The sequence below is a fragment of the Leopardus geoffroyi genome, chromosome X (assembly GCF_018350155.1).
Source record: "Leopardus geoffroyi isolate Oge1 chromosome X, O.geoffroyi_Oge1_pat1.0, whole genome shotgun sequence".
Taxonomy (NCBI): domain Eukaryota; kingdom Metazoa; phylum Chordata; class Mammalia; order Carnivora; family Felidae; genus Leopardus; species Leopardus geoffroyi.
Genome location: NC_059343.1, coordinates 127,988,873 through 128,016,060, shown reverse-complemented (window position 1 = coordinate 128,016,060; position 27,188 = coordinate 127,988,873). Strand labels below are relative to the sequence as shown.

General features: G+C 43.7%; 2 protein-coding genes and 1 long non-coding RNA gene across 6 annotated transcripts in view; 1 reads left to right on the top strand and 2 right to left on the bottom strand.

Moving 5' to 3' along the window:
* Positions 1-27,188, top strand: part of F8 (coagulation factor VIII) — a 130,643-nt gene that overhangs the window by 88,529 nt on the left and 14,926 nt on the right. For 3 of the 4 annotated variants that reach the window (XM_045472199.1, XM_045472196.1, XM_045472198.1), the window contains 8 exons: positions 6,494-6,647; positions 8,748-8,960; positions 9,150-9,378; positions 9,803-9,985; positions 11,339-11,455; positions 12,283-12,354; positions 13,580-13,665; positions 18,646-18,801. In XM_045472199.1, the coding sequence (XP_045328155.1) occupies positions 6,494-6,647; positions 8,748-8,960; positions 9,150-9,378; positions 9,803-9,985; positions 11,339-11,455; positions 12,283-12,354; positions 13,580-13,665; positions 18,646-18,801 (1,210 nt within the window). Of the gene's footprint in view, positions 1-6,493; positions 6,648-8,747; positions 8,961-9,149; positions 9,379-9,802; positions 9,986-11,338; positions 11,456-12,282; positions 12,355-13,579; positions 13,666-18,645; positions 18,802-21,486; positions 21,730-27,188 lie in introns of those variants that run through there. The other variant, XM_045472200.1, reaches the window with a different exon arrangement.
* Positions 9,678-21,491, bottom strand: LOC123595049. Its single transcript, XR_006711003.1, has 4 exons — positions 20,692-21,491; positions 16,561-16,725; positions 16,217-16,374; positions 9,678-9,934 (listed from the first exon to the last, which is right to left on the bottom strand). It is a non-coding gene; the product is annotated as an uncharacterized LOC123595049 (long non-coding RNA).
* F8A1 (coagulation factor VIII associated 1) lies at positions 25,259-27,169 on the bottom strand. Its single transcript, XM_045472201.1, has one exon. The coding sequence runs from the start codon at positions 27,126-27,128 to the stop codon at positions 26,004-26,006; it is 1,125 nt and encodes a 374-aa protein (XP_045328157.1). The 5' UTR covers positions 27,129-27,169; the 3' UTR covers positions 25,259-26,003.

Genomic DNA, 27,188 nt, shown 5'->3' with positions numbered 1-27,188 from the left:
AAGAGCTCACCAAACTCCACACCCGAAAAACAAATAACCCAGTGAAGAAATGGGCAGAAAACATGAATAGACACTTCTCTAAAGAAGGCATCCGGATGGCCAACAGGCACATGAAAAGATGCTCAACGTCGCTCCTCATCAGGGAAATACAAATCAAAACCACACTCAGATATCACCTCACGCCAGTCAGAGTGGCCAAAATGAACAAATCAGGAGACTATAGATGCTGGAAAGGATGTGGAGAAACAGGAACCTTCTTGCACTGTTGGTGGGAATGCAAATTGGTGCAGCCACTCTGGAAAACAGTGTGGAGGTTCCTCAGAAAATTAAAAATAGACCTACCCTATGGCCCAGCAATAGCACTGCTAGGAATTTACCCAAGGGATACAGGAGTACTGATGCATAGGGGCACTTGTACCCCAATGTTTATAGCAGCACTCTCAACAATAGCCAAATTATGGAAAGAGCCTAAATGTCCATCAACTGATGAATGGATAAAGAAATTGTGGTTTATATACACAATGGAGTACTACAGGGCAATGAGAAAGAACGAAATATGGCCCTTTGTAGCAACGTGGATGGAACTGGAGAGTGTGATGCTAAGTGAAATAAGCCATACAGAGAAAGACAGATACCATATGTTTTCACTCTTATGTGGATCCTGAGAAACTTAACAGAAACCCATGGGGGAGGGGAAGGAAAAAAAAAAAAGGCTAGAGTGGGAGAGAGCCAAAGCATAAGAGACTCTTAAAAACTGAGAACAAACTGAAGGTTGATGGGGGGTGGGAGGAAGGGGAGGGTGGGTGATGGGTATTGAGGAGGGCACCTTTTGGGATGAGCACTGGGTGTTGTATGGAAACCAATTTGACAATAAATTTCATATATTGAAAAAAAGAAAAAACTTGAGAAGGAGGCTGCTGAGATGGGAAAGAGCCCCTTCAGGTATGTCTGGATCTCGGACAGACAGAAGGCTGAAAGTGAGTGTGGTATCATTACTGATGTCTCTCCTTGGAAATCGGAGACCAGCAAGTATTATGTGACTATCGCTGATGCCCCAGAACAAAGATACTTCATCAAAAACATGATTACAGGCACATCTCATGCTGATTGTGCTTCCTGATTGTTGCTGCTGCTGTTGGTGAAACTGAAGCAGGTATCTTGAAGAACGGGCAGATCCATGAGCATGCCCTTCTGGCTTTACACACTAGGTGTGAAACAACTAATTGTTGTTGTTTAGGAAATAGATTCCACTGACACAAGGAAAGTATCAGCCAGGAGAGATGCAAGGAAACTGTTAAGCAAGTCAGCACATGTATTAAGAAATTTGGTGACAACCCCAACACAGTAGTATTTGTGCCAATTACCGGTTGGAATGATGACAAAATGCTGGAGCCAAGTGCTAACATGCCTTGATTGAAGGGATGAAACGTCACCCACAGAGATGGCTATGCCAAGGGAGCCATGCTGCTTGAAACTCGGGATTGCCTCCTCTCAGTAGATCATCCAACTGACAAGCCCTTTTGTCTACCCCTCTGGTATGTCTACTAAATTGGTGATATTGGTACTGTCCTTGTGAGCTGAGTGGAGATTGTTCTCAAACCTGGCACGGTAGTCACCTTTGCTCCAGTCAGTGTTACAACTGAAGTCAAGTCTGTTGAAATGCACCATGAAGCTTTGAGTTAAGCTCTTCCTGGAGACAGTGTGGGCTTTGATGTTGAGAACATATCTGCCAGGGGTGCCTGGCTGGCTCAGTTGATGGAGTGTGCGACTCTTGATCTCAGGGTTGTGGGGTTTGAGCCCCACATTGGGTTTAAAGATTACTTAATAATAAAATCTTAAAAGAACGTATCTGTCAAAGATGTTTGTTGTAACGATATGGCTAGTGACAGCAAAAATGACCCACCAGTAGAAGTAGCTGGCTTCACAGCTCAGATGATTATTCTGAACCATCCAAGCTGGATTGTCATACAGCTTACATTGCTTGCAAGTTTGCTGACCTGAAAAAGATTGATCACTGTTCTGGAAAGAAGCTGGAAGATGGCCCCAAACTTTTGAAACTTGGTAATGCTTTCATTGTTGATATAGTTCCTGCCAAGCCCATATGTGTAGAGTGCTTCTTGGGCTGTCCTCCTTTGGGCCGTTTTGCTCTTCCCAGCGTGACACAGTTGCTGTGGGTGTCTCAAAGACTTCTGTGGCTAATGAGGTCACCAAGTCTGCTGAAAAAGTAAAATGAATATAATCCCTACCTAATACCTGCCACCTCAGTCTTAATCACTGGTAGAACAATCTCAGAAGTATTCCAATTGGCCATTTAAGTTTATCGGTAAAAGACTGGTTAATGATAACAATGCATCCTAAATCCTCAGAAGAAGAGGAGAATGTTTTGTGGACCATTGGTTTGTGTGTGTGTGTTGCAGTTTTAAGTTATTAATTTAAAAAAAACAATACTTTTTAATGGAAACAACTTGACTGGAGATTATCCCAGAGCATATGAACTTGAAAAACATTTGGGCTAGCGTCTATCTTTTCGAGAGTTTTAGAATGCCCAATCTTTATAAGTGTTTGCCTTCAAACCAACTAAATAGAGCTCTTTTACAAATTAATTTTAGCAATACCACCCAGATGTCGAAAAGCATGACACATTTACAACAGATATATAGATAGATGGACACACAAACACAAAGATCTTACAGCTTTTCTTTTTACTAATATTAATGGAGAGGACATTTAGGCTTAATTTCCAAATACCTCCCTCTCTCCTTTTCTTCCCTTCTGATGATATTTCTCCCTAATGTTGGCATGTGAAAGGATGGCCCTCAGGTCCTAGAGAAGGTGGAGATAGAAAATTTACATCCCAAAGGCACAGATTGAGTACAGGAGAATTCGGTTTCCAGGGTCCAGATCTTTTCAAGCATTTCGAGAGGAACCAGCAAAGGTTTGGAGGATTGGCGAAAGGGCAGGTGAACTTTCAACTTATAGAACCAAACCTTTTACCTGGCAGATATTTGCAAGACAAAGGCAGTTGTCTCCAATTCCCCCAAAGAATTGGGTTGTAGCTTTTGTTTTAGGTACTTTTAATCTTTTTAATTTTTCATTAACCTTCTGTAGTGATTCATTCAATGAAGCTATTTTGGAATTTTGAAACCTTTTGGAAGTTTTTGCATACAATTAACATACAAGACCCAATTTGTTTCTTTGATTTGTGAGCTCTTGCTTTTAAGTGCACTTTTTTTTATTTGAAAGAGAGAGAGAGAGAAGGAGAGAGAGAGAGAGAGAGAGAATCTTAAGCAGGCTCCAAGCTCAGGGCAGAGCCTGATGCGGGGCCCCATGCAGTGCTGGACACGGGGCTCAGTCTCACAAACCATGAGATCATGACCTGAGCCAAAATCAAGAGTCAGATACTTAACCAACTGAGCCACCCAGGTACCCCTTAAATGCACTTTTTAAGTGATCTTATCTGTTTTTGTTTTTGTATTTGTTTTATTTAATTTCAAGTTAGCTAACATACAGTATAGTCTTGGGTTCAGGAGTAGAACCCAGTGATTCATCACTTACATATAACACCCAGTGTTCATCCCAACAAGTGCTCTCCTTAGTACCCATCACCCACTTAGCCCATCCCCCCACCCACCTCTGTCCAGCAACCCTCAGTTTGTTGTCTGTATTTAAGAGTCTCTTATGGTTTGCCTCCCTCTCTGTTTTTATCTTATTTATCCTTCCCTTCCCCTATGTTCATCTGTTGTGTTTCTGAAATTCCACATATGAGTGAAGTCATATGATATCTGTCTTTCTCTGACTGACTTATTTCACTTAGCATAATACATTCTAGTTCCATCCATGTTGCTGCAGATGGCATTCTTTTTCATCACCCAGTAGTATTCCATTGTATATATATACCACATCTTCTTTAGCCATTTGTCAGTCGATGGACATTTGGGGTCTTTGGAACATTCCCCATAACACCCATTATAATTCCAGTTGTTTTTAGTAAAATTTTGCCCCCTTGCTAGACATCTGCAGCTTCTGGCACTATAGTTCTTATATGTGAAACGAGTGTGTGTGCCAGAAGACGGCACACTCAGCTCTCTGGATACAAAGGATCCCATGTGTTTAGCCAGCTCTTTGAATTTCTCAGAGCCAAGCTAATGCCTAAGCTCTTTGACTTCTGAGATACTCTTTTTGCCACAGCCTTTACTTCACATGCACATTAATAGAAAGCAATAGTAACTGGAAGAACAGAACTGTGGACACCAGCAGTAACCAACAAACTAGGGACTGGGACAGGATTAAACGAACGGGCCTAAAATAATGGAGACCACAAACTGATTCCAAACCAATAGACAATTGCAGCTGCCACCAGCAGTTCCCAGCATGGAATCTGGAGAATAATTCCAAACATGGGGGGAATTGCAAATTAAACCATTACGAGTTCCCAACGTGGCATCCAGGGACAAAACCAGAGACTGTGGTTTAGATGTTACTGCAGACTGGCCCATAGTGGTCCCTGCATGCACATCCAGCAAGTCCTAGCGTGGACTAAACCGGCCGACTCCACTGATAGAGACAGTAGAATAGAACTGAGGAAAGCACTAAACCAGCAGAGCCCAGTCAATAACGACTGCAGACTAGAAACGGGGAAGGGACTCCAACATGGAACTGGGGACTGAACCAAGGGCTGGCTCTTTGTTAGAGCCTTCTGTCACTCAGGACTGACCTATTAACCCTGCACTGGAAAGCCAGTTGCACTTGGAGCTTGAAAGCAAAAAGCGCAGAACTCAACTAAGGAACTCACCGCGACCCCGGGAAGCAGGAAGAAAATGAACTCAAAGGGCTCACAGGGTGCCACACTTTCCTGTTTTGGAATGCCATCAGAGGTTCACTTTGGAGCCTGTTGCTGCCACCAAGTCTGTTAAAAAACAAAATTCAAGCAAGTAAATCAGTTTATGAAGTGCTTTATGAGATTATCATGAATTAGGCAGCATTCCATCTAGCAAGCAGAGAGATGCTCTGAGGAGCAATACAAATGGAAGATGGGGCAAGGAGGTTGGTTATTAGCACAAGAAAAGGGTGCTTCAGCCCAGGATAGCTTTTTGGGGAGAAGGGAAGAACAAGATTTTGATCATGCAGATGACCTCACTAATGCTGATCTGGAAATTTCAGATTGGAGTGTCAAAAGGTCACATTCCTGGGATTGGTTGAGACTGTGAATCTTGTTTTGCTCTCCTTGGTGACAAATGACTCCAATTTGGGCTTTTTCTTAACAAAACAAAATACAACTAGATGCTGTTTCCAAGCTACAGAGCTGAAGCATAGGAGTATGAAAGGTGAGAGGAAAAGGATGCAAAATGGCACGCCATGCAAATCCAAAGCTTCTGAATAGAGAGTAGGTCATGGCAGGCCAATGCTCCTGCTACAACTATAAAAACTAGATAAATGCTAAAAATCCATATTTTAAAAATCTTTGGAGAGCTGTAGAACAATAAGAATTGGATGAACTAAAATTTAAGTGCAAGAGGACCACCTAGTTGCAGTGATGATCTGCAGTTGTTTTCTTTCTTGGTGGGTCTGCTGAAGTGTCTTACAGGCTGAGTGAACAGAGACTTTATAATTCCTCAATCAAAAGTCTGGGACGGGGCGGGGAAGGGGGGGAGAGGTGCCTGGGTGGCTCAGTCAGTTAAGCGTCCCACTTCGGCTCAGGTCATGATCTTGCAGTTCATGGATTTGAGCCCCACATCGGGCTCTGTGCTAACAGCTCAGAGCCTGGAGCCTGCTTTGGATTCTGTGTCTCCCTCTCTCTCTGCCCCTCCCCTGCTCACATTCTGTGTCTGTCTCTCTGTCTCTCTCAAAAATGAATAAACATTTAAAAAAATTTAGAATAAGTTTATAAGCCCTACATACATTTAACATCCAACAAATATTTGTTGACCACCTACTATGGGCCGGGCACTTGTTCCAGTTGCAGGGAATACAGCAGTGGACAAAACAGACAAATGCGCTGCTTTCATAGAACTTATGTACTAGTGAAGCCTGGAGGGAGAGTATGTCAGGAAGATGGAGGGGTTAACTATGCAAAATGTTGCTTAGTCATCCAATAAGATGAGGACATAACAAAATTGACTACCAGCTTTGATAAGCTGCTCCCCTGATTTGGATATCGTCTGAATATGGATAGTGTTCATCTAGATCTCTTGTGAGCTCTCAGCCTCTAGGTATTTGCCAATTGAATTTACACAGATATCCATGTGTTCAAAACTGTATACTCCAACCACCTCGTCCTCCGGGGTTCCCCATCTCAGTGAATTGCATCACCATCCATCCATTTGCCCAAATCAGAAGCCTGGAGGTTCTCTTTAATCCTTTGTTCTCCTCTCTCCACTCCATTACACTTCCAGTTCATCATCAATTCTACTAAATGTGTCTCAAATACAGGGAGGGCAAGAATGTGAGCTTTTTCTGCCCACCTGGTCCATGAAGACATTGCTTTTCCTCCCAGGGCTCCAGGTGGGGATGTCCCTCAGTTCAAGAAGGTGGTTTTCCAGGAATTTACTGATGGATCCTTCACTCAGCCCTTATACCGTGGAGAGCTGAATGAACACTTGGGACTCTTGGGGCCATATATAAGAGCAGAAGTTGAAGACAATATCATGGTGAGTTAAGGACAATGGAATTAAAAAAAAATTAATCATATATATATATATATATATATATATATATATATATATACACATTGTTTCTAATTATAAGAATAATGTATTCTTGGGGCGCCTGATTGAGCATCCCACTCTTGGTTTTGGCTCAGGTCATGATCTCACAGTTTTGTGAGTCTGAGCCCCACATTGGGCTCTGCACTGATAGCACAGAGACTGTTACGGATTCTCTCTCTCTCTCTCTCTCTCTCTCTCTGCCCCTCCCCCACTCGAACTGTCTGTGTCTCTCTCAAAATAAATAAATAAACTAAAAAAATTAAAAATTAAAAACTAATGTATTCTCGGCACCTGGGTGGCTCAGTCAGTTGAGCGGCCGACTTCACCTCAGGTCATGATCTCATGGTTCATGAGTTTGAGCCCCACATCGGGCTTGCTGCTGACAGCACAGAGCCTGCTTCAGATCCTCTGTCACCCTCTCTGTCCCTCCCCTGCTCATGCTCTCTCTCAAAAATAAATTAAAAAATTTTTAAAAATAATGTATTCTCACTTTTGAAAAATTTCAAAGTATAGAAAATAAAGAAGTTGAAAAATAATCCCATAACTACCATTTTGGTGTATGTTATCTTTGTCTTATGTATCCTTCTCTTTATGGGTTCAGAATTATACAATGTATAATTCTACTTCTTTTGACTAAATATCATGTGGTAAGTATTTCTCATGTCATTAAAAAGACTTTCTAAATACTTTTGTTTAATGATGGCATAGTAGTCTATTATGTGAATGTATGGTTTACTTAGCCATATACTTTGAACCACCTTTTAAATAGTTTGATATTTTTTCAACAGTTCAGTAACGCTGTAATCACAACCGTTTACCAGGACAAAATTCTGGAAGAGCAATGTAGAGAAACATTCATTATCTGTTAATGTCCTTTGCCCATTTGACATTTTTTGGAGGGAGTGCTTTTCTTATCAATTTATATTACCATATATGTTATATATTTTCCCAAGTTTGTTGTCTTTTAATTTTATATATAGTGGTTTTTTAAATAAAACAGGTTTGAATTTTTAGGCAGTAACCCATAAATCTTTCCTTTATGACACTTACATAGCTTTTATGTTTATAAAAATCCTTCCCTTGAGGTACCTGCATGGCTCAGTCGGTTGAGCGTCGGACTTTGGCTCAGGTCATGATCTCATGGTTCGTGGGTTCGAGCCCCACGTCGGGTTCTGTGCTGGCAGCTCAGAGCCTGGAGCCTGCTTCAGATTCTGTGTCTCCCGCTCTCTCTGCCCCTCCCCCACTCACACTCTGTTTCTCTCTCTCTCTGTGTCTCTCTCTCCCCCCAAAAAACAAACATTAAAATAAATAAATAAAAATCCTTCCCTATACAAAGATTGTTTTTCTTAAAATCACACTTTCTTCAACTTTATTTTACAGTTTAATTTCTTAACATTTAACCTTTTACTCCATCAGTAATTCCTGTAGACTAGAAGTTATTTTGATGCATTGTGTGAGCCAAAAATTAAAGTAGTTTTATTCTTTCCCAAAAATAGTCATCCATTGGTCCAATTGAGTGTTTACATTAAGGATGTAGAAGGACCTAAGATTATGAGATTGCAAGTGAATTTTTTTTCTGTCTTGATTCTGATTTTAGCTTCCATATGTCATATGAAGCATGTCTAACTTTTAAACAACTGAAGTCTTTTTTAAGGATCATGTGCATTCACCCTAGAATTTGTCATAAGAACCATATGATTCAATTCCTGGGCTTATGGTTTCTTAAAACCCCTGGTGTGATATTTTCCCTTTTACTTCAGATTGCTTTTAAGTATTTAGGAATTTTCTCTTTTGCAACTTTCAATTCATGCTTTAAAGATTTTAGAATTCAAAACTTCCCCACTTTCCTCTATAGATCCTTCCTTTTGGGTTCTAATAACATCCATCCTCTGTACCACTTCCTTTGGGTATTAAAACTTGGGAAAAGCCAAAAATGGGCATTACTATCAGGGACGTAAACCCTAAGCGAAGAACTTTATAAGATCCTAAAACATGACACTTGAATTCTTTTTTAAAATTTGTATTCACTTCTTTTCTCTGCAGGTAACTTTCAAAAACCAGGCTTCTCGTCCCTACTCCTTCTATTCTAGCCTGATTTCTTATGAGGAAGATCAGAGGCAAGGAGCAGAACCTAGAAAAAAGTTTGTCAACCCTAATGAAACCAGAGTTTACTTCTGGAAAGTACAACATCAGATGGCACCCACTGAAGATGAGTTTGACTGCAAGGCTTGGGCTTATTTTTCTGATGTTGATTTGGTAAGTAAGTGTGTACTGTGCCTGCTGCTTACTGGTTTAAAAGGAATGGGCTTTGTGTTATCTGCCAAGAATTTTGGTATTTACCCTAAGTTTAATGGAAAGCTTTAAATAGGGGAGGTGCCATCATATTTGTGTTTGAGAGGTATTACTCTGGGATCTACTAAGGAGGATTGATGTCTTCTCTCTCAGGAAAAAGACGTGCACTCGGGCTTGATTGGACCCCTTCTGATCTGCCGCAGTAACACACTGAGCCCCGCTCACGGGAGACAAGTGACAGTGCAGGAGTTTGCTCTGTTTTTCACCATTTTTGATGAGACTAAGAGCTGGTACTTCACGGAAAACATGGAAAGGAGCTGTAGAGCCCCCTGCAGTATCCAGAAGGAGGATCCCACTTTTAAAGAAAAGTACCGCTTCCACGGTAATGCATCCCACACCCAAATATTAACTCCGTGTGAAAAGCACTACAACAGATGAGATGTGAGCCTGATGTTTCCACAGTATATGAATTGGGAGTGTACGTATGGGAGTGGAATCCTCACAGGAATCAATACTTTTTACTGGAGTAGAGGGAAAGAAACTTCTAGAATAGATCTTTTTAACTTACTTTAATGTTTATTTATTTTTGAGAAAGAGAGCATGAGCAGGGGAGGGGCAGAGAGAGAGGGAGATGCAGAATCCGAAGCAGGCTCCAGGCTCTGAGCTGTCAGCACAGAGCCCGACGTGGAGCTCAAACCCACGAACCATGAGATCATGACCTGAGCCGAAGTCCGACGCTCAACTGAGCGAGCCACACAGGTGCCGCGAGAATAGGTTTTAACAGCCTTCTTCGTGTTCTCCTCCAGCAATCAACGGCTATGTGATGGACACACTACCTGGCTTGGTAGTGGCTCAGGATCAAAAGATCCGATGGTATCTGCTCAGCATGGGGAGCAATGAAAACATTCATTCTATTCATTTCAGTGGGCAGGTGTTCACTGCACGGAAAAAAGAGGAATATAAGATGGCAGTCTACAACCTGTATCCAGGTATGAGTTAGTTTGTGCTCTTTCTGACTACTGTACCTATTGTTCCACTCAAATGGTCCGGGCACTGGGAGAGCAATCCAAGGACAGAGCACACACACTCCCCGATCTCAGGTAACTTACTTCTTCAACTCACTTTACTCTGTAGAGACATACTAAATAATTTAGCAAATGAGCATGATAATTTCAGATACAGATAATGTGCTCTAAAAGAAACAGAACAGAAAGCAGGAATAATTCATGTTGCAGCACTTTACTAGGAAAAGGAGATTATTTTCCCCATCTGAGATCCCACACGGCACTAGCAGTTATCCATAGAGTGATTTGTTTATGTATATAACCAGTATATCGATTAAGCAGTACTCATAATGTTGATCAGCTTTCATCATGGAAATGAACTTCCCCCGTTCTTGTGTAAAACTTCCAATAAGTTCAATGACTTTTCTGCTCACTGTTTTCTTTTTAATTTATTTTTGAGAGAAAGAGAGAGCGCAAGCAGAGGAAGGGCGGAGAGAGAGGGACAGAGAATCCCAAGCACAGAGCCCCATGTGGCGCTCGATCTCATGAACTGTGAGGTCATGACCTGAGCTGAAATCAAGAGTTGGATGCTTAACTGACTGAGCCACCCAGGTGCCTCTCTGCTCACTCTTGCATAATAAACATTCCTGCAGTCACTTTACATCACAAATACAGTTCAAGTACAAAGCAGCAGTGTCCACTCCGAGATACCTACATTGGGAAAGGGAGGCACAGTTGAGTCCTTTCTTCCTCTACCTTGTGTTTATTGTGTGTCCCCCTGCTCCCAACCCTGGCAGCTGCTTTCAACTCCAGCATGGAAAGGGTAAACTTACAGCACCCTTATCCTAGTTGGCACCTTAAAGGGCACCTTTATCTTAGTTGGCCGCTTGTGACTCATTCCTCAGCCCCTCAGCCTTCACCTCTAGCTTCTTGCTGCCAGGTTACTTTAGCCTCAAGGTGGCCCTAGTGGACCAGATCCATGAGGACCTTGCCCAGGCCTCCCTGTCCCAGGGAGCTCACATGTGCCCAATGGGAAATAAACCTTTGTCTCTGGAAAACCCTGAGAGTGCAGTGGCTTTCTCCTGTCTGCACCAGCAAAGGCTGCCCCCACCCTGTCTCTCCTATTTGCCAGGGGTGGGGGCTGCCATGACTCAATCCCCGGTGCCTCCAAACTGTAGGGCTCACATAGCAAGCAATTTGGGTTTGAGGGTCCGAGGGTGATAGAACTGACTTAGGTAGATCTCCTTTGATATTCTGCATAAACCAATGCATCTGCCAGTCTTTTTTTTTTTTTTTTAGCAAAAAGAAATCATTTTTGTTCCTTTTGTTTTTGATAAGGTGTTTTTGAGACAGTGGAAATGCTACCATCCAAAGTTGGAATTTGGCGGATAGAATGCCTAATTGGCGAACACCTGCAAGCTGGGATGAGCACTCTCTTTCTGGTATACAGCCCGAGTGAGTAGCGCTGTGTGCAGACGCCCCCTTCCTAGTCAGCCCGCTTCTCATTTTTTTTAGGGAGAAATAGAGCACACAAATAGGGGAGAGGGGGAGAGACAGAGGCAGAGACAGAGGCAGAGAGACAGAGAGAATCTCAGGTAGGCTCCACACTGAGTGTGGAGCCCAACGCAGGGGTCAGTGTCAAGACCCGGGGATCGTGACCTGAGCCAAAATCAGGAGTCAGAGTGTCAACCGGCTGAGCGTCGCCCCACCCTGGGCGCCCCGCCTCAGCCTACTTCCATACAGCTTTCCTCCTTCCTCCAATGCTTGCCTTTGTCAAGAAATCAATGCAAGCTTATGGCCATTTCCAAATCTAAAGTGAATATTGCTGGTACAAATGATCAGAGTCCCCAGAGAAGGGCAGATATGGTTGAAGCTTCGAACATTTTGAACCCGAAGCTGTAAATATACAACAAACCAGTGCTAAAAATATCTTCATTTTCACAACTCAGTGAAGCTCCAAGAACAAATTGGGAAACTTAATTTTGGTTCAGTTATCAAAGATAACTTACAAATATCACCTGGAAGAGTTTGATATTTAACCCTAAGCAAGTAAGAGAGCCATTGCGTTCCTCAGCTGCAGGACACGGATACTTGTGGCACCTAGCTATTGGAGTGAATTAAATGAGACAGAGAGTACAATAAACATTTAATATAGTTCTTGGCACATCGTGAACAGTAAAAATATGACCATTTGTTGGTGTTCTCCCGTTTTCATTGACTTGCATCTGGGAAGCTACATTTTCTGTATGTCTAGCTGTTGTGTTCCTCCACTTTGATTTCAGAGTGTCAGATTCCACTGGGAATGGCTTCTGGACGCATTAGAGATTTCCAGATCACAGCTTCAGGACAGTATGGTAAATACGATTTTTTGTCTACAAGAACTGCACTGATTAGATCTTTTTTACTTCTGTTAATTCTGCTCCATAAATGCCTCTCTTTCTTTTTTTTTAAGTGTGAACTCTATTTTATTTTTAAATGTTTATTTATTTTTGAAAGAGAGAGAGAGAAAGAGAGACTGTGTGCGAGAAGGGGAGGGGCAGAGAGAGAGGAAGACACAGAATTTGAAGCAGGCTCCAGGCTGTCAGCTGTCAGCACAGAGCCCGATGCAGGGTTCAAACTCACAAACTGTGAGATTATGACATGAGCTGAAGTTGGATGTGTAATGACTGCGCCACCCAAGTGTTCCTAAGAATTATTTTTCTATTTTTAAATGATTGGGAGAGAACAAAAGAAGACTGTATCATCACATGTGAAAGTTATATGAAACTCAAATTTCAGTGTCTGTAAATAAAATCTTCTATGGGTACATACAGCCACACCCACTCACTTATAATTGTCTACAACAGCAGTTACATAGCTGAAACACAGACCAGATGATCTGCAATGCCTAAATTATTTACTATCTAGCCATTTACAGAAAAAAGTTTGTCAATCCCTGTTTTAGAGGGAGCAAAATGCCCTTTGAAAATGAAGCTTGAGAGTGATATACCAAAATAGTATTATTTTTCTCTGCATAATTGTATTATTTTTCTCTGCATAAACGGATACTTTTTTCACTTTTATTTTTATTTATGTCTTATTTTTTTAATTTTTTTAACATTTATTTATATTTGAGAGACAGAGCTCCAGCAGGGGAGGGGCAGAGAGAGAGGGAGACACAGAATCCAAAGCTGTCTCCAGGCTCCAAGCTGTCAGCACAGAGCCCGATGTGGGGCTCGAACTCACCAGTGGTGACATCATGACCTGAGCTGAAATCGGACGGTTAACCGACTGAGCCCCCCAGGAGCCCCTGTGTCTTATTTTTATTTTTCATTTTCTAACTTTGCTACCAGGAACATACATTTTGTAATAAAGAAATAATGATATTATTCTATAGTACTGGTAACACATTCCAGTGTCAGCTAATTAGAGGTACTAATAAACAAAATTATTAAGTTTAGAAAATAAAATCCTACTATGTTTTATGCCTTTATCTTCTCCACAGCTAGGTGTACCCTTTCTCAAGAGAGAAAGTTTATTTCCTAAGTGTCTAGGACCAACCCAGCTGAATCTAATCTCTCTCCCCTTTCTTGGGCAAAGGACAGTGGGCCCCAAAGCTGGCCAGACTTCACTCTTCTGGATCAATCAATGCCTGGAGCACCAAGGACCCCATTTCCTGGATCAAGGTTAGAAAGTACCTTGTGTTCAATCATGTCGTGTGTTCTCTTGCAAGCTCAAAACGTTATACATCTGCTTTAAGCCGTAGTCATTGTCGTCAAACTCCAAGTAACAGACCAGGAAAGAACACAGTGGCTTAGAATTTGTACAAAGACGATGAGGAATAATGATTTGGGAATGGAATTGAGTATGCTGATATGTTAGTCCAATATGGGAAACAAACGGAACCGGTGATTGAAACAGCGTCTTTAGGGTCATTCAGTTTCTTTTCAAATGACAAAGTCTTTCAGATCTGCTCACTCCCCATTTCCTCTAGAGCCACACTGCCCAGTAGAAACACACTTCGAACCACAAATGCAACCATGGGTGTCAGTCAACATTTCCCAGTAGCCACATTTAAAAAGAAACATCTGAAATTCATTTTAATGATATACGTGATCCAACATAGCTAAAAATGCTACCAAATGAGCATGTGCTAAGTCGGGACTGTGACCCTTCAAGGGCACACATATAGGAACTCATGCCAACTCCGCCCTCTGCCTAACCACGAGCGTAGCTTCCTTCTAGAGCCCACCCAGGGAAAGGGAGAAAACGTGACTGCTTCCAGCTTTGTTTTCAACCCTCTAACGTGCCTCCGTGTCCGGAACTTACAGCCCGAAGCGGGGAATGCACACACGCCCCGCCACCTTGTCTCCCCACATCGGGTCCTCGTGCTGCTGACTTCTGAGCTGACCGACGCCATTACCTATACATTTCCCTCCTTTGCTGCAAGACGGCATCTGCTCCTGTTTTCTTGAGATTAAAATACTAAATAGGGATTGGGGAGAGATAAAGTGGTACACCAGTGAGACCTGGAAAGAGCACATCTCTCAATGTCACAGTGGCTCATTGGTCGTCAGCACGGCCAATTGTGGCTCAGCCTGAACTGGCGCTCACTGATTCCTAAGTATGTCTGTTTCTTTGTGAGGCGGCCAAACCACGTTTTCACCCTGTATTTCCGCGGTTATCACTTTCAACCCGACATGTATCCCTGGGTAGTGGATACCATCATCCATTTGGGTGCCCTGCATGTGGTGTTCCATTGACTTATCTATTTATTGGAACAGCATTCTCATTTCCATTTGGGGAATTCTATCTCCCTAACTGCACATGACCTCCCAGGACTAGTAACTGGAGTGCCTTTTCTGTGCCCAGCCAAGAACTTGAGTAATACACAGCATTACGTTTCCACTTAGATTTGGCCAATTGTTACAGCTTGCCAAGCTTCTGTCTCCCAAAGACTGTCTTAGTCTTTCCAGTTTCACATAATTTACTGACTTGATCAATACGCTTTTTTATGCTTTAGCAAATTCATGATCAAAATATTGATATACACAGGGCTTCCTTTCTGGGTGCTTTAAACAAATCAAGCTAGTAAATCCCTACCACACCTGTCATTATCATTGTCATTTCAGCTAAGAAAGCTCAAACAAAGTTAAATAACTTGCCCAGTCACAGCCAGTAAGTGGTTGAGCCAAAATTCAAACCCTGATAGTTGGGCTCCAGAGGCCTAATTTGTAATCATTATACTATACTGTTTCTAGAATGCTCCCTTCAGGTTGATAAGCATCTGTTAACTGCCATGGTTTGCTTATGGTAATTGAACCACAAATCCTCACTTAATTGTATTACCATCCAATCTGTATTAAATCACCTCATCCTGAAGGTTTTTGTTTTTTGTTTTGTTTTGTTTTGTTTTTGCCGTCATATTCTACTGAAGCCCAGATACACATTTTCATGATCTGGTGACTTTATACAATAAATATCCAAGGGAAATAAAAAGTTATGTTCACTTACGAAAGAAAGAAAGAAAGAAAGAAAGAAAGAAAGAAAGAAAGAAAGAAAGAAAGAAAGAAAAAGAAATGGTTCTAGGGAGCCAGGCTGGCAGTCAGAGATGTCTAGCTGCCATGTTTGTATTTGTGCACCCGGTGACTCATTACTGCTTTGCTTACTCCCTCATACAGAGGTGTGTCCTGTTGTCACACTCAAATACATGGCTGGATACATAGGTGAAGATGTTGACTCTGCAAATGCCAAGTCGCTCTGAGATTCCAATTATAATAGAGAAGAAGCACAAGAAAGTGAAGTAGATGAGACTGGCAGTTTGCCAAGAATTCATCAGTTGCAGAACGCAGGTGGAAAGGGTGGCTGGCAAGGCTTTCTTACAACTGCTGGAAAGTTCAATAGTCAGTGGTCCAAAAGAGACCTCGCATACACAACATAGAAAACAGTACAACTCGGGGCGCCTGGGTGGCGCAGTCGGTTGAGCGTCCGACTTCAGCCAGGTCACGATCTCGCGGTCCGGGAGTTCGAGCCCCGCGTCGGGCTCTGAGCTGATGGCTCAGAGCCTGGAGCCTGTTTCCGATTCTGTGTCTCCCTCTCTCTCTGCCCCTCCCCCGTTCATGCTCTGTCTCTCTCTGTCCCAAAAATAAATAAAAACGTTGAAAAAAAAAAAAAGAAAGAAAGAAAACAGTACAACTCAATTCAACAAATGTCATGAGTTTTGCCCCTCGTACTTACAGTTGTTTATGCCCCGACACAAAGAGTAAAACTAAAGTGTCTTCAATTGAAAGTATCTTCTAATCAGGGCGCAGATAGTGCTATAGCTTCTGAAGACTGTGCCACTCTCTGTCCTGCAGCCCTCCTTCTTCTTCTCCTGTACTTACTGCTACGTGATGCTGTAAACAAAAACATCTATATAACATGTAGTCTGTTTCTCTAACTCAAATGTAAGTTACATTAGGGCAGGGCTTTTGTTTTCTTGTTCCCTGCTCAATTCCAGTACCTAGAACAGTGCTTAGCACATAACAAGTGCTAAAAACATCTTCTTTGAATGAATGGATGGATAGATGGATGGCACTTACTGAAGGAGACAGTTAGTTATGAAGCTCAAGTGTCATTACAGTCCAATCTGAGTGTGCCAGGCATCTGTGAGAAGTTAAGTTGGACTTGCTTATCAGGGCGCTGATGCCACAATTCCTTCTAATGCTTGCATAGCCTGTGCTCTCTTCTTTGAGAACCAGTCATTCCTATGTAAGAAACAAAACAGATGAACATAGGGGAAGGGAAGCAAAATTAAGATAAAAACAGAGAGGGAGACAAACCAGAAGAGACTCTTAAATACAGAGAACAAACTGGGGGCTGCTGGAGGAGTTGTGGGTAGGGGGATGGACTAAATGGGAGGTGGGTACTAAGGAGGGCACTTGTTGGGATGATCACTGGGTGTCATATGTAAGGGATGAGTCACTAAATTCAGTCCTGCAACCAATACTACACAATATATTAACTGCCTCAGATTTAAATAAAATTTCAAAATATATATTAAAAAAATAATAAACATTATCATTCAAACATCTATTCACTTCAAACAAATTTCTTTAAAAACAAACAAACAAAAAGAACCAATTATTCCTTACCACTCTGCCATTATTCACTCATTCATTCCAAAACATTTCCTGTGCATCAGTATTATACCAGATGCCAGGTTAGGTCTACAGCTAGAGAGGATATAAAAGCTACCATTTAGGGGTGCCTGGGTGGCTCAGTCGGTGAAGCTTCCATTTATTTATTTATTTATTTATTTATTTATTTATTTATTTATTTTCAGAGAGAGACAAAGAGAGCACCAGCCAGGAAGGGGCAGAGAGAGAGAGAGGGAGAGAGAAAACCCCCAACAGACTCTGCACTGTCAGCGTGGAGCCTGACATGGGTCTCAAACTCATGAAGTGCAAGATCATGACCTGAGCCAAAACCAAGAGTTGGTCACTCAAACGACTGAGGCACCCTGGTGTCCCCCTGCCCCAATTCTTCTTTTTTTTTTAATGTTTATTTATTTTTAAGAGACAGAGCATGAGCAGGTGGAGGGGCAGAGAGAGAGGGTACAAAGGATCTGAAGCAGAATCTGCACCAACAGCAGTGAGCCTGATGTGGGGCTCAAACTCACAAACCGTGAGATCATGACCTGAGCCGAAGTCAGACGCTCACCTGACTGAGCCACCCAGGTGCCCCTGAGCTTCTGATTGTTGATTTCAGATCAGGTCCTGATCTCATGGTTCATGGGATCAAGCCCCAGGTCTGTCAGCATGGAGCCTGCTTGGGATTCTCTCTCCCTCTCCCTCTCTCTCTGCCACACCCCACCCTCAAAATAAATAAATAAAAACATAAAAATAAAATAAAAGCTACCATTTATTAAGTGTTTAGTATGTGCCAGGTACTGAACTCAGCGCATCACATGTATTAACCCCTTAATCCTCTGGTAAACCTTTGCGATAAACACCATTATTATTTCTACTCTACATATAAAGAAATTGAGACACACAGAGGTTAGGTGACTCAAACAGGTTCACTGCCTTAAGGATCACAGTCTAACAATGAGGGAATATAAGCAAAGAAAGTTTTATAATATAATGCAATAATATGCTCTCGTGAAGTTTTATTCACAAAGTGAAATAGAAGTATAGAGAAAGGAGCACTAAACATATCTGGGCAAGTCAGGGAAGGCTAACCAGGAGAAATCGTTTCTGAAGTAACACTTGAAGGAGAGACAGCGGTCTATCACTGATAGTGATGTTGGGATGGAGACTGGTCTGGGGAGAGGGGAGGAAATCGGCTTTGCTGAGGCTGACGCTGAGGCTGAGGCAAAGCACTAGGTTATGTGGGTCCCTAAGTGCAGCACACGGGATGCAAGTACAGGAAGTAAGGCCCATTGATTTGGAAGCGGTCTGGTGTGTCAGGAAGTAGGCTGAGAACCCAATAAGCCCTTTCCTTCTTGTTCCCATCATTTATCTCCCCGCTCCACACACATCCACATTCCAACGTTGCCGTCTATTTCACTGCACGTCCAAGGTGATACTGAGCATATCTGTATTGTTGTAGATTCTTCTTAAGCCAATAATGAATTTCAGAAGGTGCTACATACATTTAAGATAAAGTGTTGTTTTAATTGGCAGGTGGATCTGTTGGCACCAATGATCATTCACAGCATCATGACCCAGGGCGCCCGTCAGAAGTTGTCCAGCCTGTACATCTCTCAGTTTATCATCATGTATAGTCTTGATGGAAAGAAGTGGCAGAGTTATCGAGGGAATTCCACTGGGACCTTAATGGTATGTCATGAGTTCTTTTAAGAGAATGCATGAGTGTTTTAAAGAGCTTCTGACAGATTTCAGATATGGGACAAACACTCCTACCTTCTACAAACTCAACTCCAAAAAAGATTTTTCCACTTTGGGGCAATAGGAGTGATTATGGATGTCTGGATAAAAACATAGTAGCATCAAAGATCTCCTAGATAATACAAATGAAGAGGTATGCTCTGTTGACAGAAATCTGTGACTCGGGACTGAGTGGATTGATAACATTATGAGTTTGCTTATGGATATTCTAAGTGTGAGATGACAATAGGGCCGTCAGGTGGAATATCCAGCAGGTGGTAGCTTGAAGACTTGAGTTCATGGGGGCAACACCCTAATGGAGGTAAAGATGTGTGTCTTCCACATAAAGGGCCAGGGGAAACCTTGGGAAGTGATCACAAGACCCTTCATTCAACAGGCTCTTGATATTGGGGTTGTGAGTTTGAGCCCCATGTTGGGTGCACAGTTTACTATATATATATATATATATATATATATATATACACACACACACACACACACACACACACACACACACACACACATATATGATATTTATTCTCCTCGTGCCCTCCTTTTAGAGGATTTGGCTTTATCTCTCCACTGAAGGTCACTGCTCCCTTCACAGTGGCTTTCTTCTCTCCCTGGTGTGGTTACTATCACTGACTAGCAAACCACCCCAAAACTTAATGCCAAACCATTTTGTTCACAGATTCTATGGGTCAGGACTTTTAGCAGGGTACAATAGGGGTGGCTGTCTGGGCTCCACAATATCTGGGGCCTCAGCTGGGAAGATTTGACAGCTGGGGGCTTGAAGCATCTGGAAGCATCTTCACTTGCATGTGTGATAATTGGTGTTGACTGACCTAGCTAGGGCTGCAGCTGCGGCTGCTGAGGGAAGTAACTCAGTATGGCCTTTCCATGAGGCCTGGGATTCTCACAGCATGATGGTCACACATCTATCCAGATTCAAGAGGAAGAGACAGACACCACTTCTCAGTGGGAGGAACGTAAGGAACTTGTGGTCTTTTCTGTAAACCACTGTCATCCAAGTATCACCAGTGATGCTATGGGATGAGATACAGATGGTGACAAAAACCCTGGGAGATTAAATTGACAGGGGCATTTAGTCAGTATGGTGATAACTATAGCATCGCCTGGTTGTAGAATGACCTGTCTACCTTTCATAGCCCTTATTTTTACGGCATACGTAGGGGAAATAAATTAAATGTTAAACATTATGAATATACACAAAGAAGAACACCCGTGGATGTACATATAGAATTGGGCCACATCCATGGAGCTCTGGAGGACACTGCCACATCCTGTGGTTGTAGACAGATATGTGGACTTAAGACCAAGTCTAAGGGCTGAGCATATGAATTACAGACTTGCCATGGAATGGTCAACCCCACCGGGTCTCTTATGCTGAGTGGAAAGAAGGGGAGCTCTGAGACCTGGGTGGGCAGATTTACACACACATGGATAAGGCTGAGAACCGCCAGCCTCCAAATGCCCCTGAATCCCCTTGCCTGGGGAGCGACCTTTCCACAACCTCCAAGGCAGTTTTCTTTTCTCTGCATAAAAGTCTTCTGGTGACTACACCTGCAACTGTTGCCTCACAAGCCAGTGTCTCGTGTCCTTAGGGCCCCTGTTTGGCCACTACAAAAGTCAGATGAGTCATGAGGAAATGCCACATCATCACAAATTTAGTCAGGTGGTGATGACAAAAAGTTTGCAGTCCCAGATGTGGCATCTTCTCCAGAGCAAATTAACACAGCCCCAGGCACCTGACACTGACCTGGAGCATACTTTTTCCTTCATTCCCATTGATAAGCAAACACAGGATAGATTTGCACTTACAACGTAGGATCGGGAGTATTAATTTTACTGTTCATGTCTCAGGACAATGCCGGCTCCTGTTCTTTGTTATAATATACACCCAAGGGACTCCAAACGTGTTGACATCCCACAGAACACCACACTGGCCCATTACATTGATGACGTTATGCTGGCAGGACCTGGTAAACAGAAGTAGCAATTACCCTAAATGCTTTTGTGATTAATATACATAAACACACACACAGAGACACATATATAGACATATATGTAAAACAAACAAGCCCATCTTTTCTTGACTTTACTGTGAATGGATCCCATATTTCACTCTTTAACATAATGTTCACTGTTTCAAACAAATACTTTTTTTAATGTTTATTTATTTATTTTGAGAGAGAGAGGAGCACACAAGCAGAGTAGGGGCAGAGAGAGAGGGAGAGAGAGGACCCCAAGCAGGCTCCACGCTCTGCAAGATCACAACCAGAGCCAATATCAAGAGACAGTCACTTTAACCGACTGAGCAACCCAGCCACCCCTCAAACAAATACTTTCTACCACATTTAAAAATTTCCTTCCACTCCTTTTTATTTGCAATGGCTGCACAATTTCATCAAATGCTTTTTCAGCATCTTTGGTATGATCACATTTCTTCTCTTTCCTATTGTCAAAATACAGTTAACATCCAGTGGTGTGCTGGCAAATGTTTAACACTTGGCTCAGAAGCAAAATGGGGGACGGTTAGGGGGGAAAGGTGTTGATTTGTAGCGTTTGCTCATTTCCATGCTATAAATATTCATTATCATACCTGATTTGTAACAGTCCAATCAGACCTGATTTCAAGCCGATGATTTAATGGCATTGAATGCAGAGTTGGGAACAGACGTGCACAAGTGGCTCTCACAATCCAGGACTAGACAGCTCCAGCACAGCACTGTGAAATCCCTGGGAAAACCACTCTCATTCATAGTGTAATAATCATTTAAAACTTAGCTGGATGCAATTTGATTACACTTCATTTAGAATTTTTCTATCTATACTAATCAATAAAACTGGTTTACCTTTTTCAAGGGCTCTGTTTATCAGGTTTTGGCATGAGAGTTATATGGAACTTGAAAATAAAGTAGAATGGTTTAATTAATATAGTAATCATGTCTTTAATGAAAGTTAGGTGGAAATGCCACTAGAGCTTTGTGCCTTATTTAGTGGCCTGGCTATCTTTTCCAATCCTCATCTGAATATTGATATTCTCATTTTCTATTCCCTGTAGTTCATTGCTGTGACTGTATACATTAGACTTCTGTCTCCCTGCCTATGTCATAGAGCCATATCTACATGCACACATCTCTCTCTTTTTCCCCTTTATCTGAGTGGGCAAATGTTTGTCTATTCTATTTGATTTTCAGAGAATCAACTCTTGGTCTTAAAATCAAACATAGACTTTGGGCACCTGGGTGGCTCAGTCGCTTAAGCATCCAACTCTTGATTTCCGCTCAGGTCATGGTCTCATGGTTCAGGGGATTGAGCCCCGCGTTGGGCTCCATGCTGTCAGCATAGAGCCTGCTTTGGATTCTTTCTCCTCTCTCTACCCCTCCCAACCTTATGCTGTCAATAAATAAATAAAAATTTAAAAAGTAAAACATAGACTTGAAGTTTGTTTTCCAATTAATTTCTGCTCAAACTTTTAAAATTCTCTTTAATTCTCTTTTGGTTTATTTTTTGTTTCCTAGAATCTCGAGTTAAATGACTAGTTCTTTTGTTTTTAGTCTTTCTCATTCAGTGATAATGATACAATATTAACTACACTCATGAAGGTCATTCATTTAACAGTTACTCAGGAACTACTGTTCTAGGTTCTAGTAAAGGGATGGGTAAGCTGGAGCCCATCCATGGATTTGGACTACCACCTGCTTTTGTATGGACTGTGAGTTAAGAATGGTTTTTACATGTTTAAAGTCGCAAACACAAAGGTTATGGGACAGAGACCATTTGGGGCCTGAAAAGACTAAAATGTTTCCATCTGCTCCTTTACAGAAAGAGTTTGCAGAATGAGGAACTACTCTAATGGCAGCAGAGATGCCTAGAGTGTTAACATGAACCAGAACCCTTCCATCCCAGACCTTCTCTAATCAACAGATTGCAGTCTTAGTCATTGACCTTCAGTGTAGAGGTCCTCAAAGGTTTTTACATCTTCGTATCATTCACATACTAAATATTGTTGCAGCAGCGATATTCTCATCATAGAAGTCCCACATAAATGGGGCAAAGGGAATTGCAATGCCCTTTAAGGATCGCTGCTTCACTGCCACTATTTTCAGTTTTATTAAATTTTTTAATGTTTATTTATTTTTGCAAGAGAGGGGTGGGGGAGGAGCAGAGAGACAAGGATCCAAAGTGGTCTCTGTGCTTACAGCAGAACTCGAACTCACAAACCATGAGATCATGACCTGAGCCAAAGTTAACACTAAACAAACCGAGCCACCTAGGCACCTATATTGTCAATAGTTTATAATAATTTAAATGTTAATTTTGAATTATCAATGAGCATTTCACTGATGTGGCTCTTTCCCTTTGCTTTTCAAGTTAAAAAGAAGACTCATGTCTTTTAAAAATATTTATTTTTGGCCATGTTAGAAAACAGTGTTAATTTTATTTATAATTACCAAGTGATTTGTCAAAGTCTGTCAAAATTGCTGAAATCTGGCTTTGGCCCAAATATCTGTGCTATGAAGTTTCTGAGGGAGATATATAAATGAGCCAATGGCAAATAAAAACAACCTTCAAGTTTCCTAAAATTATATTCATATACCCAACACAGGCTCTCTGGTAATCCCTTCCCGCCACTTCCTCAAGGCAAGGAGTTAGACCAGAGGCCTAAGGAGGCTTTTCCTGGAGCCCAAATCCAAATACTATCACCAGCCACATTCCATAACTCCTAAACATTTTTGTCATAAAACAGTAAGGCAGCCAGCCAGGCCCGTAGCACAGATGGAGAGGAATACACCAGGAAAAGCAAAAGCAGGAAAGAGCATGCAACCTAACAACTTTCTTTGTAAATTCCAGTTTAAGACTGGCTTATTTCACAGAGCATTATACCTTCTAGATGCATCCATGTTGTTGGAAATGGCAAGATTTCATTCTTTTTATGGCTAATATTCCAGTGTGTGTGTGTGTGTGTGTGTGTGTGTGTGTGTGCGTATGTGTGCTTCTATACATAGATCTTTTTTTTCCATTCATCTATGGATGGACACTTGGATTGCTTCCATATTTTGACTATTATAAATAATGCCACAATAAACATAGGGGTGCATATATCTATTCAAATTAGTATTTTCATTTTCTTTGTGTAAATACCTACTAGCACAATTGCTGGGTTGAAGGGCAGCTCTATTTTTAACTTTTTGAGGAAACTCCACAGTTTTCCAGAGTGGCTGCACTAGTTTTTATTCCCACCAACAGTGCAAGAGGGTTCCCTTTTCTCTACATCCTCGCCAACATGTTGTTTCTTGTGCTCTTGATTGTAACCATTCTGACAGGTGTGAGGGGCTATCTCACTGTGGTTTTGACTTGCATTTCCCTGATGATGAGCGATGTTGAGCATCTTGCCATGTGTCTGATACCCTAGCCACTTTTGCAAAAAATTGGATGAGGTTTTTAGGGCTCCGAAAGACCCTTCCTGGCAGACAAGTGAGAGCACAGGAATGCTGGCTGAGTCTGTCTCAGATGGGCCTGCCCCATATTTCCTTACCTATTGCTCCCACATTGTTGAAACGGAAGTAGGAAAGAATACGCTAAAAGTCCCGCCCCTTTTGCGGCACTTAACTCATGGTGACAACCTGTACATATCCCCTGCAATGCACACAAACTAAGGCAAATCTACCGCCAAGCTGTGCCCTTAAATCTCACTCCAAAATATTAGTACCGTACACAACTTCAGCGTAAAGGATGCATTTTCCCAAACCTGAATGATTGAGAAGATTCTATTCTGAAGACTTCTCGTTATCACTCCCAACACCGTGAAGAAAATAAAATGGAATTGAAAAAGCCCCCAGACTGTAATGTCTGCATGTAACATTTGGACCAAAAAGCTTTGGAAATGTAGTATTTTGAAATGGGATACCACCCTGCTCTTGCGGAACAAAGACACTGTCTTTCACGTACATGACCACACAATACCAAAGAACCGTGCTGATTGTACACATTGGAGTTAAATAAGAGGTACAGAAAGGTCCCGGATTGTCACATGGATTAGGCATACCTCTCAGAATAGAACCTGGAACCAGAACTGTGAATTCCAATGCACGCCGACACATTTGCTAAACACATTTGTTAGAACATTCCCGCCCCACCCCCAACCTTGCACCAGACACGTTTGCATGGTAGCTCTCTTAAGTAAGGACCACTTAAGCACCACATCGCAAACGATCTCTGTAGATTCACTGCGGGGCACAGCCTGAATCCCAGGCACACTGTCCATTTCAAATGAATGAATGCATCATGGACCTGAAGGAGAACTGTTTTTCCACCTCCTGCTTCTTGATGGGCAGAGAAGCTATTCCCATGTTATAGATGAAGTAAAGCTAAACCACAGGTGAGGGGCATCAGGATGGCTTTATTGTGGATTTAGGGCTGGAGCAACAACAATGTACAAATCAAATGATTCCCACAAATATGCATGGGGCAGATGAACCTACTTGGGTGATCCCACAGATAGACGTCAATATACGCTAAGAAATGAGATCACGATAAAAAAAAAAAAATCCTATAGCTTAAGTATTTAGGCAGAACTGTGAAACATGAAATCCTCTGCCACAAAGATGTAGGGGGAGTTGGGTGGAAGAAGTAAGGGATAAACGGGGTTCTTTTTATTTCTGTTGAGACAGAGAGCATGGGTGCAGCAGGGGAGGGGCAGAGAGGGAGACAGAGAATCCCAAGCAGGCTCCCAGCTGTCAGCGCAGGGCCCCAAGGTGGTGGGGGGAGGTCTCGGACTCACTAACAGCGAGATCATGACCTGAGCTGAAATCAGACTCCGGACTGAGCCACCCCAGGCGCCGCAAGAGGGTTCTCATTCTTATGTTGCAGCCTTGGGGAAGAGAGCCCTGTCTTCCACTCTGATTCTATCACGTTGTCCTGGTTGTTTTTCCCTCCCTCCGTTATGGAAGTCAGTCTTTGGGACACAGGTACCTCCCAGTGAGCTATATTGCTACAGTGGCCAGAGGAGTACGAGAAACCAAGGTAGAACTTTGCCGGCATCCACGACTTGTATTTCTCCCCGAAACGCCAAGGGAGTCGCACGACGTTTGGTAGCAGGCAACGAGTGCCTTCGTTCACGTGAGTCCTCAGATGCCCTGTCCCGAGGGGGAGACGGCTTCTTGCAGAACCAGGTGAAGGAGGTGGTTCTGCTCGGCACTCAACAGTGGCCACATCTCCACTTGCAGCGACTTGACGGCTTCCGTGTCCTTTTCGTGGGTGGCCATGACCAAGGACTGCAGCAGCAGGAACAGCTCGTCAGGAAGCTGGCCGCCGCTCTCCTGCCCGTGGCCGTCGAAAGCCTCCCAGGAGTACTTCTCCAGAGTGTGGGCGTGCTCCGGCAGGAGCTTGGCGGGCGGCGGTTGCAGCAGCAGCAGCAGCAGCACGCGGGACACCTCGCAGCGGACCAGCACGTCGGAGAAGGCGCCCAGCGTGGCGGGAGAGGGCGCGGGCGCAGGGCCGCCGTTCGCAGGGAGCAGCGCGGCGGGCAGGGCCGGGGCCGCGCCGGGCCCGACCTGTGGCCCCGGAGGCGGCGGCGGCGGGGGCGGCGGCGGCGGCGGCACCGGGTGGCTGCCGTGCTCCCGCGCCAGGCGCTGCATGCGCGTGAAGACCGCCAGGGCGCCGTTGTAGTCGCGCGCCAGCAGCTGGCAGGAGGCGGCGTCGCCAAGCGCCTGCAGCGCGGCCAGGGGCAGCTGCGGGAGCTGCAGGTGGGCGGCGCGCTGGAAGTGGCCGGCGGCGGCGGCCGGCTGGCCCAGGTCGCGCAGGGCGGCGGCCAGCTCCAGGCAGAGGGCGGCGGCGGCGGCCGGCTGGCCCAGCTCGAGGTGCAGGCGCACGGCGGCGCCCAGGGCGTTGGCGGCGGCCTGCAGCGGCTCCCCGTAGGCCGCCGGGCAGGCGAGTCGCTGGCGCGCGTCGCGCTCCTGCCGCAGGAAGAGGCGGGCGGCCTCGGTGAGCGCCAGCGCCTCCCCAGGCCCGTGGAAGAGCGCCTGCTGGCAGCGCGCCACCGCCAGCTGGCACCAGGCCGCGTAGGGCAGGCACTCCTGGGCGCGCAGCTCCCGGCCCAGCTGCCCGAACTGCTCGCCCGCCTCCGCCACGTTGGGCTTCCGCAGGAACCGCTTCTTCAGCTTGCTCGACACCTGGCGGTACCGCGCCAAGAAGTCCCCGGCCTCGGGGCCCGGGCCCGCAGCGCCGCCCAGGCCGGGCGCGGACGCCGCCATGTTCGCCGCCACACGCAGACGCGGACGCGGACGCGGACGGTCGGACGTGCGGGCGCCCGG

What these genes read in the sequence shown, in the direction of transcription:
- F8A1 (XM_045472201.1), bottom strand. Translation starts at nt 27,128, where the DNA reads ATGGCGGCGTCCGCGCCCGGCCTGGGCGGCGCTGCGGGCCCGGGCCCC.